Source organism: Leucoraja erinacea, chromosome 3, assembly GCF_028641065.1.
Source record: "Leucoraja erinacea ecotype New England chromosome 3, Leri_hhj_1, whole genome shotgun sequence".
NCBI lineage: Eukaryota > Metazoa > Chordata > Chondrichthyes > Rajiformes > Rajidae > Leucoraja > Leucoraja erinaceus.
The window spans coordinates 69,026,527-69,046,746 of NC_073379.1; the positions used below are offsets into that span (position 1 = coordinate 69,026,527).

The following is a 20,220-nucleotide window of genomic DNA, read 5'->3' on the forward strand; positions in this document are numbered from 1 at the left end:
GGAATGCTGCCTACATAAAGGCCTGAACTTCTCTTTATTAATGCACAAAATGCCCCCATGGTAGCAGCAGCTATGCAAAGTACAGGTAAGTGGTAGCTGGTCTGTTGTTATGTAACACTAACTGATTACTGTGATCTGTTTATAAACAATAGATGCTCTTTCTGTTCTCTTCCATGAAACAAGCAGGCAGTATTCTAGTTGATGTGTGACCCACTATTTAATTAATGCTGCCTGCACAAACTGCCTTGTGCAAAACCTTGTTAGAATGGCTCATATCCATGGAAGCAGCAGTTGCAAATTGAGCTAAATCTTGCTTCTAATCCACAAGGTCATCAGCTGGGTTAATATTTGTCCAGGATATTAACTGTTTTCTGCTGTTTGGTACCAGAATCCCTTATGAAATTCAATTTGATGTTTGACAATCATTTCAATCAAGTTCAGAAGCAGTAATCCAAATGAATCATTTGAAATTTTAGTTTAGTTTAGAGATGCAGCACAGAAACAGGCCCTTTGGCCCATTGAGTTCACGACGACCAGTTATCATTGTGTACACTAGCACTATCCTACACACTAGGGACAATTTCCAAATTTTACCAAAGCCAATTAACCTACAAAACAGTCTGCAGTATGGTCTCGACCCAAAACATCACCCATTCCTTCTCACCAGAGATGCTGCCTGTCCCGCTGAGCTACTCCAGCATTTTGTGTACATCTTCGGTGTAAACCAGCATCTGCAGATCCTTCCTACACAACCTGCAAACCCGTATGTATTTGGAGTGTGGGAGAAAATCAGAGCACCCGGAGAAAACCCACATGGTCACATGGCGAATGTGTAAACTCCGTGCAGACAGCATACGTAGTCAGGATCAAACCTGGCTCCCTGGCACTGTAAGGTAGCAACTCTACCGCTGCACCACTGAAATGTTTATGTTTCAGTATAAATCTGTGGTATATAGATAAATGACGCAAGTATTTTTTGGCCAAGTTATACTTGAATATGAGATTGAAAGTCTTCAAACATACAAGCCTTTGGACAGTTAATTGATTTGTTTAAAAGTCCAGTATCAAGATCTGAACTGAAAAAATCAAACTTACTTGTGAGCTGCTAGAAATTTGTTCAACTGTCCTTGTTCAGCGAGTTCCATCACGAGCATCAGACACTCTCTCTCACAGATGCCGATCATGCGGACAATGTAAGGGTTATCCAGCTGATGCATGAATTGTGCCTCCTTCATCAACTCATCCTTCACTGCGGGATCATTGCTCTTTAATACTTTTACTGCAACACTTATATCTTTCCTGTTCAAAGAAATCCAAAGCCATTGACATATTCCAAACATTGACTTATTATTATTATTATTATTAAATTGTTGAAAACATTAGCGACGCAGTGGTGCTGGTTTCCTTTTTTTTAATATATTTTTTATTAGAAGCAAGTAAGAACATTTCATGTTCTTTATAAGAACATTTCATGTATATCAGTCATACATTACTAATATTATCAGTTATTTAATGACTGCTTCTATTTTTTTTAATATAGATAGAGAATAATAATAATAATAAAGAGAGAAAAAAAAGGCATAATAAAGAAGAATGGAATAATTTACCAATAATACAACATTGTGGATAAGTTTGAAAAGTATTAAGTATAACTTTTCATCTAATCCTGAATTCGAGCTTCAGTCAGTTTTTTGTGCCGAATCATTCTACCCCTTCAAATAGTCAATAAATCGAGACCATATTCTGACAAAAGTTCTTGTTTGTCCATTAAGACAAATCTAGTTCTTTCCAAATGTAAGGTCTCCGACATTTCCATAATCCACATTTTAATTGTGGGGGTTATAGGACCTTTCCAAACTTTTAATATTAATTTTTTCCCAGTTATTATACTATAGTCGATAACGTTTCTTTGGCTTGTAGTAAGTGTTAGGCTTTGTTCTGATATTCCTAGTATTATTAGTTTTGAGCCGGGATCCAATTGGTTGTTGACAAGTTCCAAAATTATTTAAAAAATTTCCGTCCAAAATGTTTTAATTTTATACAATTTACAAATGTGTGAGTTAAGTTAGCCTCTAAATGCTGACATTTTTCACAAATAGGAGAGATATGTGGGAAGATTCTATTTAATTTCGTTTTTGAGTAATGTAACCAATGCAATACTTTAAATTGTATTAAAGAATGTCTGGCATTTAACGAACATTGATGTATAGGTTGTAAACCTTCGTCCCTGTACTATATTTTTCCGTGTTTTATGTTCTAAACATACTCAGTCCTTTGACGTGGAGGATTCTAAAAGTTACAAATCTCTTGCTCATTAAGTATTTTCCAATCTCAATCTCAAGCTCAAGTAAGGTGAAAGTAAATCCAAAGGGTTTCTACAGCTATATTAATAGCAAAAGGATAACGAGGGATAAAATTGGTCCATTAGAGAGTCAGAGTGGACAGCTATTTGCAGAGCCAAAAGAGATGGGGGAGATATTGAACAATTTATTTTCTTCGGTATTCACCAAGGAGAAGGATATTGAATTATGTGAGGTAAGGGAAACAAGTAGAGTAGCTATGGAAACTATGAGATTCAAAGAAGAGGAAGTACTGACACTTTTGAGAAATATAAAAGTGGATAAGTCTCCAGGTCCGGACAGGATATTCCCTAGGACATCGAAGGAAGTTAGTGTAGAAATAGCAGGGGCTATGACAGAAATATTTCAAATGTCATTAGAAACGGGAATAGTCCCCGAGGATTGGCGTACTGCACATGTTGTTCCATTGTTTAAAAAGGGGTCTAAGAGTAAACCTAGCAATTATAGACCTGTCAGTTTGACGTCAGTGGTGGGCAAATTAATGGAAAGGATACTTAGAGATAATGTATATAAGCATCTGGATAACAGGGTCTGATTAGGAACAGTCAACATGGATTTGTGTCTGGAAGGTCATGTTTGACTAATCTTCTTGAATTTTTTGAAGAGGTTTCTCGGGAAATTGATGAGGGTAAAGCAGTGGATGTTGTATATATGGACTTCAGTAAGGCCTTTGACAAGGTTCCTCATGGAAGGTTGGTTAAGAAGGTTCAATTGTTGGGTATTAATGGTGGAATAGCAAGATGGATTCAACAGTGGCTGAATGGGAGATGCCAGAGAGTAATGGTGGATGGTTGTTTGTCAGGTTCGAGGCCAGTGAATAGTGGGGTGCCACAGGGATCTGTGTTGGGTCCACTGTTGTTTGTCATGTACATCAATGATCTGGATGATAGTGTGGTAAATTGGATTAGTAAGTATGCAGATGATACTAAGATAGGTGGGGTTGTGGATAATGAAATAGATTTTCAAAGTCTACAGATAGATTTATGCCAGTTTGAAGAATGGGCTGAAAGATGGCAGATGGAGTTTAATGCTGATAAGTGTGAGGTGCTACATCTTGGCAGGACAAATCAAAATAGGACGTACATGGTAAATGGTAGGGAATTGAAGAATGCAGTTGAACAGAGGGATCTGGGAATAACTGTGCACAGTTCCCTGAAAGTGGAATCTCATGTAGATAGGATGGTAAAGAAAGCTTTTGGTGTGCTGGCCTTTAAAAATCAGAGCATTGAGTATAGAAGTTGGGATGTAATGTTAAAATTGTACAAGGCATTGGTGAGGCCAATTCTGGAGTATGGTGTACAATTTTGGTGGCCAAATTATAGGAATGACGTCAACAAAATAGAGAGAGTACAGAGGAGATTTACTAGAATGTTGCCTGGGTTTCAGCAACTAAGTTACAGAGAAAGGTTGAACAAGTTAGGGCTTTATTCTTTGGAGCGCAGAAGGTTAAGGGGGGTCTTGATAGAGGTCTTTAAAATGATGAGAGGGATAGACAGATTTGACGTGGATAAGCTTTTCCCACTGAGAGTAGGGAAGATTCAAAAAAGGGGACATGACTTGAGAATTAAGGGACAGAAGTTTAGGGGTAACATGAGGGGGAACTTCTTTACTCAGAGAGTGGTAGCTGTGTGGAATGAGCTTCCAGTGAAGGTGGTGGAGGCAGGTTCGATTTTATCATTTAAAAATAAATCGGATAGTTATATGGACGGGAAAAGAATGGAGGGTTATGGTCTGAGCGCAGGTATAGAAACATAGAAACATAGAAATTAGGTGCAGGAGTAGGCCATTCGGCCCTTCGAGCCTGCACCGCCATTCAATATGATCATGGCTGATCATCCAACTCAGTATCCCGTACCTGCCTTCTCTCCATACCCCCTGATCCCCTTAGCCACAAGGGCCACATCTAACTCCCTCTTAAATATAACCAATGAACTGGCTTCAACTACCCTCTGTAGCAGAGAGTTCCAGAGATTCACCACTCTCTGTGTGAAAAAAGTTCTTCTCATCTCGGTTTTAAAGGGTTTCCCCCTTATCCTTAAGCTGTGACCCCTTGTCCTGGACTTCCCTAACATCGGGAACAATCTTCCTGCATCTAGCCTGTCCAACCCCTTAAGAATTTTGTAAGTTTCTATAAGATCCCCTCTCAATCTCCTAAATTCTAGAGAGTATAAACCAAGTCTATCCCGTCTTTCTTCATAAGACAGTCCTGACATCCCAGCAATCAGTCTGGTGAACCGTCCCTGCACTCCCTCTATGGCAATAATGTCCTTCCTCAGATTTGGAGACCAGAACTGTACGCAATACTCCAGGTGTGGTCTCACCAAGACCCTGTACAACTGCTGTAGAACCTCCCTGCTCCTATACTCAAATCATTTTGCAATGAAAGGTAACATACCATTCGCTTTCTTTACTGCCTGCTGCACCTGCATGCCTACCTTCGATGACTGGTGTACCATGACACCCAGGTCTCGCTGCATCTCCCCCTTTCCCAATCGGCCACCATTTAGATAATAGTCTGCTTTCCCGTTTTTTGCCACCAAAATGGATAACCTCACATTTATCCACATTATACTGCATCTGCCAAACATTTGCCCACTCACCCAGCCTATCCAAGTCACCTTGCAGTCTCCTAGCATCCTCCTCACAGCACACTGCCCCCCAGCTTAGTGTCATCCGCAAACTTGGAGATATTGCCTTCAATTCCCTCATCCAGATCATTAATATATATTGTAAATAGCTGGGGTCCCAGCACTGAGCCTTGCGGTACCCCACTAGTCACTGCCTGCCATTGTGAAAAGGACCCGTTTACTCCTACTCTTTGCTTCCTGTTTGCCAGCCAGTTCTCTATCCACATCAATACTGAACCCCCAATGCCGTGTGCTTTAAGTTTGTATATAAACCTCTTATGTGGGACCTTGTCGAAAGCCTTCTGGAAGTCCAGATACACCACATCCACTGGTTCTCCCCTATCCACGCTACCAGTTACATCCTCGAAAAATTCTATAAGATTCATCAGACATGATTTACCTTTCGTAAATCCATGCTGACTTTGTCCAATGATTTCACCACTTTCCAAATGTGCTGCTATCCCATCTTTAATAACTGACTCTAGCAGTTTCCCCACTACCGATGTTAGACTAACTGGTCTGTAATTCCCCATTTTCCCTCTCCCTCCCTTCTTAAAAAGTGGGGTGATGTTTGCTACCCGCCAATCTTCAGGAACTACTCCAGAATCTAAAGAGTTTTGAAAGATTATTACTAATGCATCCACTATTTCTGGAGCTACTTCCTTAAGTATTCTGGGATGCAGCCTATCTGGCCCTGGGGATTTATCGGCCTTTAATCCATTCAATTTACCCAACACCACTTCCCGGCTAACCTGGATTTCACTCAATTCCTCCAACTCCTTTGACCCGCGGTCCCCTGCTATTTCCGGCAAATTATTTATGTCTTCCATAGTGAAGACGGAACCAAAGTAGTTATTCAATTGGTCCGACATATCCTTGTTCCCCATGATCAACTCACCTGTTTCTGACTGCAAGGGACCTACATTTGTTTTAACTAATCTCTTTCTTTTCACATATCTATAAAAACTTTTGCAGTCAGTTTTTATGTTCCCTGCCAGTTTTCTTTCATAATCTATTTTTCCTTTCCTAATTAAGCCCTTTGTCCTCCTCTGCTGGTCTTTGAATTTCTCCCAGTCCTCCGGTATGCTGCTTTTTCTGGCTAATTTGTACGCATCATCCTTCGCTTTGATACTATCCCTGATTTCCCTTGTTATCCATGGATGTACTACCTTCCCTGATTTATTCTTTTGCCAAACTGGGATGAACAATTTTTGTAGTTCTTCCATGCAGTCTTTAAATGTCTTGCATTGCATATCCACCGTCAACCCTTTTAGAATTAATTGCCAGTCAATCTTGGCCAATTCACGTCTCATACCCTCAAAGTTACCTTTCTTTAAGTTCAGAACCATTGTTTCTGAATTAACAATGTCACTCTCCATCCTAATGAAGAACTCAACCATATTATGGTCACTCTTGCCCAAGGGGGCACGTACAACAAGATTGCTAACTAACCCTTCCTCATTACTCAATACCCAGTCTAAAGTAGCCTGCTCTCTCGTTGGTTCCTCTACATGTTGATTTAGATAACTATCCCGCATACATTCCTCTTCTTCAGCACCCCTGCCAATTTGATTCACCCAATCTATATGTAGATTGAAGTCACCCATTATAACTGTTTTGTCTTTGTCGCACGCATTTCTAATTTCCTGTTTGATACCACCTCCAACTTCACTACTACTGTTAGGTGGCCTGTACACAACACCCACCAGCGTTTTCTGCCCCTTAGTGTTTCGCAGCTCTACCCATACCGATTCCACATCCTCCAAACTAATGTCCTTCCTTTCCATTGCATTAATCCCCTCTCTAATCAGTAACGCTACCCCACCTCCCTTTCCTTTCTCTTTATCCCTCCTGAATATTGAATATCCCTGGATGTTCAGCTCCCAGCCTTGGTCACCCTGGAGCCATGTCTCCGTGATCCCAACTATATCATAGTCATTAATAGCTATCTGCACATTCAACTCATCCACCTTATTACGAATGCTCCTTGCATTAAGACACAAAGCCTTCAGGCTTGTTTTTACAACACTCTTACCCCTTATACAATTATGTTGAAAAGTGGCCCTTTTTGATTTTTGCCCTGGTTTTGTCTGCCTGCCACTTTTACTTTTCATCTTGCTACCTATTCCTTCTACCCTCATTTTACACCCCTCAGTCTCTACGCTCACACATTTAAGAAACCCTTTCCCTTTAACTCCATCCTCCACTATCCCATTCGACACCCCACCCCCCTTATTCAGTTTAAAGCCACCTGTGTAGCAGTGGCAAACCTGCCTGCCAGAATGCTGGTCCCACACCTGTTAAGATGCAATCTGTCCCTTTTGCACAGTTCCCCCTTACCCCAAAACAGTTCCCAGTGATCTAAGAATCTAAATCCCTGCCCCATGCACCAGTTCCTCAGCCACACGTTCAGGTCCCGTATCTTCCTGTTCCTGCTCTCGCCATATGGGACTAGGGGAGAATACGTGTTCGGCACGGACTAGAAGGGTCGAGGTGGCCTGTTTCCGTGCTGTAATTGTTATATTATATATAATTGACCTCCCCTTATCCTGAGATTATGCTTTCATATTCCTTAATCTCGAGGCAGGGGAAATATTCTCTTCAGCCTTTACCTTGTCAACTCCTCTTAAAATTCCATATGCCAATGAGTTCAGCCCTAAAGTCCAGGGAGCAAAGGGCAATCTTACTACATTGGACAACTCTCTCATTCTGTGTCTCAATTTAGTGAAATTGCATGGAGTCCAAGACAAATACAGGCATCTTTATCAAAAAAACAAACTGCTGGAGAGACTGCTGGTCAGAAGAAGAGTCCAGACCCGAGAGGTTGTCTGTCCATTTCCCTCCATTGATGCTGCCTGACCCACTGAATTCCTCCAGCAGTTTGTCTTTTGCTCAAGATTCCATCATCTGTAGTCTCTTGCATCTCCAGGTATCTTACGGTTGGAGTGCAAGATTGTACTCCAAAAGTCTTTGGTGAAGTCTTATGAATGCCCTGTACAAATGTCTTTACTTTGTACTTCAACATAATCGAATGAAGAACAACATATCATAGCTTTTCTAATTGCTGTTGGTTCAGTGTGTTGTCATCATATCTATATTCCTCTGTAAACAAACATTTGGTATCACAAGATAGACATCAAATGCTGGAATAACTCAATGGGACAAACTTAATGGCAGCATCTCTGGAGAGGAGGAAGGGGTGACGTTTCGGGTCGAGACCCTTCTTCAGACTGAGAGTCAGGGGTTCTCAGTGCTATTTGTGTGAAGGTCTCGACCTAAAACGTCATTCATTCCTTCTCTCCAGAGATGCTGGCTGTCCCACTGAGTTACTCCAGCATTTTTGTTTGGTGACTGCCTGCACCTGTCAGAGTCGCAGTAGGTCGCCGAAAAATTTCAAATGTTGAAAATCCAGCGGTGACCAGAAAAAGTATGACTCTTTGGGCGACTACTCATGACCATACAGGCGTCACCCCGCAACATACGTATTTCTCACAAAAAGTGTTAGTTTCTTTAGGATTGGTCAATCTGACTAGTGATTGAAACATGCCCTTAAGCTAACTAAAACACAAGCATTTGAAATATGGACTCTCCATCAAGCTGTGAGCACTGTATTATGTGTCATATCAGTTTGTTCAATTTAAACATATAAACACTTACTTCCTCATTTTGTAAATTCCTTTCTTAACTGTACCAAAGTTACCAGATCCAAGCTCCTTTTCTTCCAGTATGAGGGCATCATTTTTCAAATAAAGTGTCTTTCCCTTCAGCTCTTCGGGGTCTGCATAAGGGCTTTCATAGACGTTGGTTTCCATAGGCATGGCATCTTTCCGGGCGCCTACAATGAGGCAGAGATATATTTAGTGTTGAACTCAATTATTTTAATCCAGTGCACTTGTAGGGAAGTCATTAATTTGGACAGTTATAGAATTGAGGATGTAGTCCAGTCCATCACACAGACCTGACTCCCCACCATTGACTCCATCGTCACTTTACACTGCCTTGGTGGAACAGCCAACATAATCAAGAACTATCGCCACTTCTTCCTGCTCCCATCAGGCAGAAGATACAAAGGCTTGAAAGTACGTACGACCACACTGAGAACCAGCTTCTTACTCTATGTTATCAGACTTTGAAACAGTCCTCCCATAATCCAGAGTGTAGTCCTGGTCTTCCAACTTACCTCATTGCAGACATTGGATCTTTTCTCTGGAACTCCAATGCTACAATTCTGCACTTGGGTATTTTTATCTTTGTTGGACCTGTTGTACTTGTGCATAGCTTGATTGTATTCACGTATAGTTTAGTTTAGTTCAGGTCAGTTTAGTTTAGTTTAGAGATACAGCGTGGAAACAGGCTCTTCGGCCCACCGACTCCACGCCGCACATTAACGCTACCCTACACACACGAGGGACAATTTCCATTTATACTAAGCCAATTAACCTACAAACCTGTACGACTTTGGATTGTGGGAGGAAATCGAGGATTTCGGAGAAAACCCACACGGTCACGGGGAGAACGTACAAACTGCGTACAGACAGCACCCGTAGTCGGGATTGAACCCGGGTCTCCGGCGCCGCAAACGCTGTGATGCAGCAACTCTGCCGCTACGTCACCGTGCCACCCATATAGTATTATCTGATGTGATTGGATAGCACGCAAACAAGAGTTTTTGATTGCATCTCAGTACATGTGACAATAATCGATAAACCATAACGCATAGCTTGGTATTTTTATAGTAAAGTACTTTATCAGCAGCAAACTATACTGGAATAAATGTCCAGCAATGACCGTGTATTTTTCCTATTATTGAAATTTGATTCATTTACTTTTTATCGTAATGGAGTTGTTCACAGTTAATAGATAAAAAAGAATCATGGCTCACCTGCTTCTGCTCCTCCAGCCTGTTTATGAGGTCCGGGCATGTAGGCATTAAAATTGGCTGCACTAGCGGAACGGTCACCCATTGTTGATTTCTAAACACATCCAGATCAATATTAATTAGGCCTTACTGTAATGCATTCATTTGTCAGGAAGAGGGGTATTGATTAGTTATTGTAAGCTCTCAAGATCATTCCATTGTAAGCATGTAAATAAAGCATGTGCCACAAGTTAAGTCTAATATGCCTAATATGCCAGCCAAGAAGCAAGCAGTGAGATGCAATCATAGTACAAATTGGAGACAATGAGAAATTAACCAACAACTAAATTAAAATTGTTTGTTTATAAGTTCTCGTGAGAAAATTGACAGTTAATTTATTTCTATTTTGTTCTGCTGATTTAGAGTCAAAATCAGTCAACCTGGTTCAAGATAAATGTGAGAGTCCTGATAGTTTGGTGACAAGTGGGTTTGCATCTGAAGTGGAGTGTTGGTCAAGTGTTCTTCATTCTTTTAACTTTCATAAGATCATATGATCATAAGTGATAGGAGTAGAATTAGGCCATTTGGCCCATCAAGTCTACTGCACCATTCAATTATGGCTGATCTATCTCTCTCTCCTAACCCCATTTTCTTGCTTTCTCTCCGTAACCTCTGACACCCGTACTTTCTTCCCAAATCCACCATACACCATTTCTGCTCTACAATTTCCATGCCCACATTAGTCTGATTTCTTACAAATGTAATATGTTGAGAAACACTCCACTGCTTGAGAGTCCTGCAGCCATTTCTCCTCTGTTACTGTAAACACACAGAACTGTAAATGCTAGAATCTTGCGTAGGACACAAAGAGCTGGAGTAACTTGGCAGGTCTTGGCAAGTAGCATTTCTGGTCAACATGGATAGATGATGTTTTGGGTCAGAACCTTTCTTCAGCCTGTTCAACCGTCTCCTTCCCCAGTCTGAAAGAAAGGTGCCAACCAGAAACGTCTCCTACCCATCTCATTCCGAGATGTTGCCTTACCTACTGTGTTACTCCAGCACATTGTTATAGAAACATAGAAAATAGGTGCAGGAGTAGGCTATTCAGCCCTTCGAGCCAGCACTACCCCCGCTCCTGCTTTTTCCAAGTATCCCTTGATTCTGTTAGCCCCAAGAGCTAAATTTAACTCTCCCTGGAAAACATCCAGTGTATTGGCCTCCACTGCCTTCTGTGGCAGAGAATTCCACAGATTATCCTCTGTTCCTGATGACTGAACGTTCCCTTTGAGCCTTCCAAATTGAACTGATGTATTTTTTCCCCCAAGTGTTGGTTCTAACCCTCTTAGATTTTCTTAATCCCTTTTATTCCTGAATGATTGCATACAACTAATCTATGATTATCCCTGATACCTTTAAAACTCCCGGTTGAGTGTGAATTCCCACATATGGCTCCAATCTGAATATCTAAGTAGTTCATGGATATATAAACCATTGATTTAAAGTGACACGTGATAGCTACCTGTTAGCATACTATGCAACTAAAGCCAGGAGTCTTAAAGTCTTGTATTTTGTTGATTTCTTTCAAATTTCTCTGTTCTCTCAGAGCTTAGACATACTTTTCCATAAGGTTGTTTAAAAAAAGCTCTTGTTTGTTTGTGGAATTCTTATTATTCTCAATAATCTGGAATTAAATTAACTGAATTTTAATGTCAGATGTACTGACATCAGGCTCATCATATTAGAATTGGTGGCAAAATAATATTTGTACTTTTCTAAATGGCAGCACGATAGCACTTTTTCAACATTCTACTGTAGAATTTTAGCCACTCTTGTGCTGATGCGGCAAAAAAAAAGTTGTTTCTGGGATTTTTTAAAAATTGAAAATTAATTCCAGATAAATGTTGCAGTGTATTTAACATCTGCAACAGCAGAGGGCAGTGCAGCATCAATTTCCTGAGAATCGTCGTTTCAATCCAGCCGTATAGGAAGGAACTGCAGATGCTGGTTGAAACCGACAATAGAAAAAAAGCTGGAGTAACTCAGTGGGTCAGACAACATCTCTGGATAAAAGGAATAGGTGAAGTTTGGAGTCGAGATCCTTCTTCAGACAGTCATGTGAAAGGGAATTAAGAGATATAGACAGTGATATAGAACAAATAAATGAAAGATATGGAAATAAGTAACGTTGATAAAGGAAAGAGGCCATTGTCAGCTGTGGGCAAGGTGATGAGTCTTTCGATCTAAATAGCAGGCCAGTCTCTCTTCACACCAATAAGGCCACACCCTTCTCATCAGTGTGCCTGTGCTCTTGATTCCATGATTTCCATGTTTATTAAATAAAAACAGAGGCTTGAGGATTTATAATTTCCTAATAGGAGTATAGTGAACCCTCGTTTTTAGAAACCTCTTTATAATGGTTTTCGGTTATAGCGGACTGACCTGCCGACCTTCACTGCCAGACTGGGCTGCTGATACCTCCCAGTCACTCCTGCCAGGATTGGTCATAAGGCACAAGAGTAGAATTAGGTCAATCGGCCCAACTTGTCTACTCTGCCATTCATTCATGGTTGATCCATCTCTATCCATCCTAACCCCATTCTCCTGCCTTCCTCCCATAACCTCTGACATCTGTACTAATCAAGAATCATTGGTTGTTGAGGCAGATACGATGGTAGTATTTAAGGGGTTTTTGGAGAGGCATATAGATATGCAGGGAATGGAGGAATATGAATTATGCACCGGTAGATAAGAGATTGTCCTGGCATCATGTCGGGCACAGACATTGTGGGCTGAAGGGTCTGTTCTTGTGCTGTACTGTTTGTTCTATGTTCTATGTCAATGGATTTACCCAAATGTAGTGGGGGTTGAAAAAAGTCAAGAATAAACTAATCAAACTTTACTATTTCTCTCAGAAAAGCCTTGCATAGCTACTATGTGCCTTCTGCATTTAAACATGCTTTCTTCCTTCAAGGGTATTTTATTGAGTCTGATTACAGGCAGTAATAAACTGATAAAAAAATGTCCCTGGGGAGGTCACCTTGGGTTGGTTTGCCTGTAAGTGCACCATTCCTCCTCATAAGGTCATAAGTGATTGGGGCAGCAATAGGCTCTTCGGCTCATCACGTCTACTCCTTCATTCAATCATGGCTGATCTATCTCTCCCTCCTAACCCCATTCTCTTGCCTTCTCTGACACCTGTACTAATCAAGAATCTAATGATCTATCTCTATCTTAAAAATATCCACTGACTTGGTCTCCAAAACCTTCTGCGCAAAGAATTCCACAGATTCACCGCCCACTGACTAAAGACATTTCTCCTCATCTCCTTCCTAAAAGAACGTCCTTTAATTCTGAACATCCTTTAATTCTATGGTCCACCAAACCCATAGGCTCATGCCACACAATGGTGCATCCTTTCCCAGAGTAACATTAAAGCATCTTGTGGAAGGCGAGGGATTAAAAAACACACAATATATCTGCGCTATTCTTAAAATAATTTAATCAGTGCTTTCACTTGCTAATATTTCTAGCTTGAATGCAAGCTTGCAAATTAGCCTTAATGAGTAGTAGGTGTAGGAAGGAACTGCAGATGCTGGTTTACACTGTAGATAGACGCAAAATACTGGAGTAACTCAGCGGGACAGGCAGCATCTGTTGAGAGAAGGAATGGGTGACATTTCGGGTCGAGACCCTATTTAGACTGAGAGTCAGGGGAGTGGGGGTCTAGAGATATAGAAGGGTGAGGTGTGAAAATGACAGATCCAAGCAGATGATGAGTCCTGTACAGTATAACAGGAAGACCAAGCGCAGGCTCGGCGATCTTGGAGGAACAGCGCATCATATTCCGCTTGGGCAGCTCAACGGTGTGAATATTGATTTCTCTAACTTCAAGTAACCCTTGCTTTCCCTCCGACTAGTTCTGCCGTCCTCCAGATTAAATATTACCAAATGTATGCCGCATCGTCAAATTCCCCTCAGTTAACAATGGACCATTCCACATTTCCTTAGCATCATCCACTTTGATTTGTCGTTTTCACACCTTACCCTTCTATATCTCTAAACTTCCTCTCCCCTGACACTCAGTCTGAAGAAGGGTCTTGACCCGAAACATCACCCATTCTTTCCCTCCAGAGATGCAGCCTGTTACTCCAGCATTTTGTGTCTATCTTAAGTCAGTTTCTATATTTTTATTGTTGCACTTGTTTTGTGTTCAGTTTGAATTCCCATCCAATTCATCACTGCTTTACTCACAAAGTTGTTTTCACTGAAATGATTTGCTAAAAAGGGCCTGTCCCACTTGGGCGACCTAATCCACGAGTTCTGGCTAGTTTGCCCTCGACTCATACTCGCAGCATGGTCGACACGAGGTCTTAGGAGGTCTTCATAACTCTCCTTCATGCTCGAGAGCGGATAAAGGATTCGCCATACGGATTTTTTTACAAAACATACATGGATAACAACCGCTGAATAGCCATCAGACACAAATGATGTGTTAACTACTACTGTAGCACTTGTTAACAGCCAGTAGTTAACAAGTAGTTATACAATGTGATATCAATGCTCTGATCCACATTCCTCAGTAAATGTAATTGTGTTTTGAACAAGTATTAATGACGCTGCGTTCCTTTGAATACAATTCACGCGGCATGAAATGAGCAGATGACACAAAGCTGGGTGGCAGTGTGAACTGTGAGGAGAATGCTAGGAGAATGCAAGGTGATTTGGACATGTTGGGGGAGTGGGCAGATGCATGGCAGATGAAGTTTAATGCGGATAAATGTGAAATTATTCACTTTGGTAGCAAAACAGGAAGGCAGATTACTATCTAAATGGTGTCAAGTTGGGAAAAGGGGAAGCACAACGGGATCTGGGGTTCCTTGTACACCAGTCTATGTAAGTAAGCATGCAGGTACAGCTTGCCCGGGATGGGCATATGCTGAGAGAATGGAGCAGCTGGGCTTGTACACTCTGGAGTTTAGAAGGATGAGACGGAATCTCATTGAAACATATAAGATTGTTAAGGGCTTGGACACACTAGAGGCAGGAAACATGTTCCCGATGTTGGGGGAGTCCAGAACCAGGGGCCACAGTTTAAGAATAAGGGGCAAGCCATTTAGAACAGAGACAAGGAAACACTTTCTCTCACAGAGAGTGGTGAGTCTATGGAATTCGTTGCCTCAGAGGGCGGTGGAGGCAGGTTCTCTGGATGCTTTCAAGAGAGAGCTAGATAGGGCTCTTAAAAATAGCGGAGTCGGGGGATATGGGGAGAAGGCAGGAACGGGGTACTGATTGGGAATGATCAGCCATGATCACATTGAATGGCAGTGCTGGCTCGAAGGGCCAATGGCCTACTCCTGCACCTATTGTCGATTGTCTATTGTCATTAACATTTGTTCAAAACAGAATTACATTTACTGAGGAATGTAGATCGATGCATTGATGACACATTGAGAATTTCTTAAAACTCACCATCATGATTGAGGACTTCTTCTTGGTGAGCTTCTTGGTCTGCAGCAGGTTAGCCATTCAATTCACTTACTGACCCACGTTGTGACACTCTGTCTTTCGCTCTCTCCATCCCTCTCTCTCTCTCGCGCGCTCTCTCTCCCGCTCCCCATCTCATCTCTCTCTAGCTCTCTCGGCATTCCCGGAATCATTGACGTTTTGCAGTAGACAAAAATGCTGGAGAAACTTAGTGGGTGAGGCAGCATCTATGGAGGAAATATGCAACAAATTGGGTCGAAACCCTTCTTCAGACCCGGCTTGAAACGTTGGCTATTTCCTTCGCTCCATAGATGCTGCCTCAAGCCCTGTCCCACTGTGCGAGTTCACCCAAAAGCTCTCCCGAGTTTAGAATCTCTGTGTAGCATCTCTGTCCCTATCTTCAAATTCCGCAACTTTACCCCTGGGAGGGCAGGAGCATTGAGAAGGAGAGGGTCGGCCGGGGATCATCCAGCTCTAGAGTGGGTCAGCGGGCGATAGATAACAGGACAGCGGGCGGTGGAGCCTACTCCATATGTCAGTGCGAGTAACCTCAATTGATCCCTTGTTCGCGCTGACACAGGAGTAAGCTTCACCGCCCGCTGTGATGTTATCCATTACCCGCTGACCCACTCCGCTCTATGATTTTTGCTCTTGAGCTGGTCCCCTCACTGTTCAGATGGAGAGCACTGCCAGAGGTGAGCGGGCCGGCAGAAGATGCTGAGATGGCAGTCGGTTCTACTGTCCGATGATGGAGGCCGCTCGTAGCCATGCGAGCTTCTTCCCTCCCCGGCCACAATGCGGTAGCTCCGCGCCCGGAGCACCGTGACAGCGGTGAGTGAGTTACTGGCATGAACCCGACTCCTCCTTCTCAACGCTCCTGCCACCCCAGCAACTTTACCCCTAGCTAGACTCCTCACACGCTGTGAAAGGAACTCTCCCCCGAATCGGTCCCTTGATAACTTGAACTAGTATTGTTATTCAATAAGATGACAACTGATTCATGTTGTCCCAGTGTGCTCCCATTTTTCCCACCATCTTTCCACCTGCCATCATCCCCACCCCCCCAATCATTCAGTAATTCAGAAAGAAGGAGAATTGGAAGCCGTGGGAAAATTGAATTGTTACTTTATTTATTTTTATTTTTATTTGTACGGAGAGAACGATCTGCGCGGTTTAAGATTTTTTTTTAAAGCCGACTGTCCATCATATTACTCACGACACGTGACTCGTTTATAATTATTTATTTATATTTCTATGAAATTTTTTCCCAATTGGACCCTGCACCTCCTAAAGCCGGCCCTGCTTGGCTGAGTACTTCCTCCCGGTAACTCTGTTTGCTTCACTCGCCAGGAATGCTGAAACTGTTAATGATTAGATACTGAGTTTCCCTGTAGATATTTCACTAGTGGACTGCTACTGCATAGCTCCAAGGACCAAGGTTTGATCCCGACCTTGAGTCTGTGTAAAGTTTGTATGTTCTCTCTGTGACCTCAAAGGCTTCCCCGGGCGCTCTGGTTTGCTTCCGGATCATGAAGACATACTGGTTGGTAGGTTAATTAACTCCTATAAATTACTGTAGGTGGGTGTTACTGGAGAAAGTAGGTTAAAGAGATAAGGGGACTGATGGCACTCTGAGGACCAGCTCACTGGCTAAATTGCCTCTTCTGTTCTAAGGAAAATGCATGAAAAATGACAACATCAAAATCATGCCTCAAATGATAAATTATTGCCATCTATTTTATGTCTGCTCTGTTCCACATTTATTACAACAGTTCCTCCAACCTATATTTGTCCAGTAAGCAAATAACCCTCTCTTATGCATCTGCCAATGTTACTGCCAGCGAGTACAGGACAAAGAATGCTTGATGCCGGCCTGTCAACACTGGGCAATACTTGGAGTGAAATTAATTGTCAAAAGGAAAGAGGCAGCACACAGAAAACCTACATAAACAAATTAAACTATCTTTGAGGAGAGTGATACGTCAGATCAACTGTAAATTTAATGCTATTATGGTTGACGTGGGTAATCCTAACATTGTTTTGCCTAACAAATGGAATGAGAAATAAATGGGCACAGTGAATGATTCATTCTCCTCTAAAGAAGGTCCAGCCATCCTCAAATGGACGCAAGTTGGGATCAAGGGTGTGCCCGCACTGTGGCTGTATCAATGTGGGCAGCACAGTGGCACAGCTGGTAGACCTGCTGCCTTACAATGCCAGAGATTGGGTTCAATCATCTCAGATGCTGCCTGTGTGGAGTTTGCATGTTATCACTGTGACTGTATGGGTTACCTCAGGACATTCTGGTTTCCTCCCACATCCCAGTGACTTGAAGGTTTGTTGGTTAATTGGCTTCTGTAAATTGCCCCTAGTGTATGATATGAAGGTGGGATAAGATGGAACTAGTGTGAACAGGTGTTTGATGGCCAGAGTGGACTCGGTGAGTGGAATACGCCTGCTTCCATGTTGTGTCTTCCATTCCTATCAATCAATTAAATGCACCATGGTGGTGATTCAGTATCTAGTGCCCACATACACTTAAGTAATAAAGATCAAAATATCCGTGGTGTTATGCCGAGATCAGAACCATTGGTAATCTTGAAATAGCACCAATCACATAAAATCCTGCTAATAGGCCTCTAAGTGAGATTCCTATGACCCAGTCTTTGGCAAACTTGCTGTTCCTTAGGTCCTATTCAAGAAAAAAATCACTACTGGAGCTGCTGCCTCACAGCTGTAGTAACGCAGGTTCAGTATTGACTTCAAGTGCTGTCTGTGTGGAGCTCCTCCCATATCCCACCGGCGTGTGGATTGGTAGCTTACTTGCCATTATAAATTGCATCTAGCTGCCTGTTGGTGAATGGTAGAGTCTGGCTGGGGGAGTTGTGGGAGAAGAAATTACATTGGTGTGGTCTGAGTATAATTGGGTGTTTGACATTCAGCAGAGACAGTGAGTCAAAGGGCCTGTTTGTGTGCTGTCTAACTCTACGACTCTGTGGCATATTGATGACCAGATGGTGGAAGCAGAACCTGGCCGAGAGTTCAGGCAGAGATCCAAGTCCGAATCCACAGCAAGATGCTGAAAATATTTTGTATGTTCATTTCAGTGATTTAGGCACTGGCACCCCTGATGGACCAACTGCTTTTGTTTGCATTCCCAGCGGCCTGGGGCCAATCTGAGACGTACTTCGAGCATCATCAGTTACAATTTTAACATTTTGCATCACAGTTTGGGCACTTGCAACAGATTGTTGACACTCAGTGTGTGAATACAATGAAAATTTACACCTGACACAACAGCAACAGCAACAGCTAAGCCATGGTTTATCTGTAAATATAGTCTTTTGTTTTAATGGAAGAATCCCCCTTCACTTCTCAAAGAGTATTTTAGAAAATCAACAACTTTGCAAATTCAAATCTTCACTTTTTTCCTGTATGTTCAAGACTATGAATATAAAGAGCTATAGACTCCTGCAGCACGGAAACAGGCCATTTGGTCGAAATCTTCCATGCCGATCAAGACGTGTGCGGACGTGGTGCCGACGGACGAGAGGCCAAAGCAAAGAAGTCGAAGCCAAAGAATGGAATGGAAACGAGGCCGAAACGCCAATAAACCGAAAGACTCCGAAGACAAAACGCCTACTAACCGAAAGGATGGGACGCCTAAATGGAAACTAACCGAAAGGGCGGGACGCCTAAAACCCAGGGAACCAAAAAGCTGCATCGCTTAAAAACAAACTTACCGAATGGCCACTCTGACGAAACGACACCTACCCGAAAGGCGGCGTCGCCTACAGGCCAAAGGACCGACAGCCGCTCAACAGAAAATTGCAATAATGGACTTGACGTTGCCGGGGGGGCGGGACTTGTCAGCGATTGGTCCAGACCCCCGCGTCCATCACATCACTGTGAAGGCATGAACATTGTCCCAAACCTCAGCTCCACCCGACCCACAGCCCACGGAGGGTGGCCGTGGGAGAGTGGGGGCTGTCCCGAGCGATGCACACCTTCGGCTGCTTTCAACTTGGTGTTTGGGTTCAGATTGCCCAGTTACCTATGGCTTGTGTGGGAAAATGAACCCCACGCTCCCATCTCTCCCTTCTCTCTCCCCTCTTCTCTCTCTCCCCTATCTCTCTCTCCTTCCCTCTCCTCTCTCTCCCCGTCTTCTCTCTCTCCTCCTCTCCACTCTTCTCCTCTCTCTTCCCCTCCTCTTGCCCCCCTCTCTCTCCTCTTGCCCCTCTTCTCTCTCTCCCCCCCCCTCTCTCCCCCTTCTCTCTCCCCCTTCTCTCTCTCCTCTCTCTCACCCCCTTCTCTCTCTCCCCATTCTCTCCCCACCCCCTCTCTCCCTTCTCTCTCTCCTCCGTCTCCACCCACGGGAGCGTCCCACAGTCACTGAATGCGACCTTTGGCCTGTAGGCGACACCGCCTTTCGGGTAGGTGGCTTTTCGACAGAGCGGCCATTAAGTAAGTTTGTTTTTAGGTGTCGCAGCTTTTTGGTTCCTTGGGATTTAGGCGTCCCGCCCTTTCGGTTAGTAGGCGTTTCGTCTTCGCTCTTTCGGTTTATTGGCGTTTCGGCCTCGTTTCCATTCCGTTCTTTGGATTCGACTTCTTTGCTTCGGCTTCTTGTCTGTCGGCGCCACGTCTGGGAACCGATCAAGATAGCCAACTAAGCTTGACTGATTTGTCCATGTTTGGCCCATGTCCCTCTAAACCTTTCCTATCCATTTCTGTCACATCTGGAACTTGACTGTTCTTCCGTGCTCATTACAGTACCACAAGCAGCAAGTTGAAGAACAATAATATCATAGCAGCCTTGAGGCTAATCAAAAAGGTCTCAAGAAGAAAGTAAAGAGGCATTTTAAACTCAATTCCGTGTTGAAGTACAGAATCA

The 20,220-nt window shown here is 42.9% G+C and overlaps 1 protein-coding gene across 2 annotated transcripts in view; it reads right to left on the bottom strand.

Annotated features, from left to right (window-relative positions):
* The window catches only part of syk (spleen tyrosine kinase), a 69,121-nt gene that overhangs the window by 11,612 nt on the left and 37,289 nt on the right, over window positions 1-20,220 (bottom strand). For both annotated transcript variants that reach the window (XM_055632870.1, XM_055632869.1), the window contains 3 exons: window positions 9,870-9,960; window positions 8,645-8,822; window positions 1,096-1,299 (listed from right to left, as the gene is read on the bottom strand). In XM_055632870.1, coding sequence (XP_055488845.1) covers window positions 1,096-1,299; window positions 8,645-8,822; window positions 9,870-9,960 — 473 coding nt within the window. The remainder of the gene's footprint in view (window positions 1-1,095; window positions 1,300-8,644; window positions 8,823-9,869; window positions 9,961-20,220) is intronic.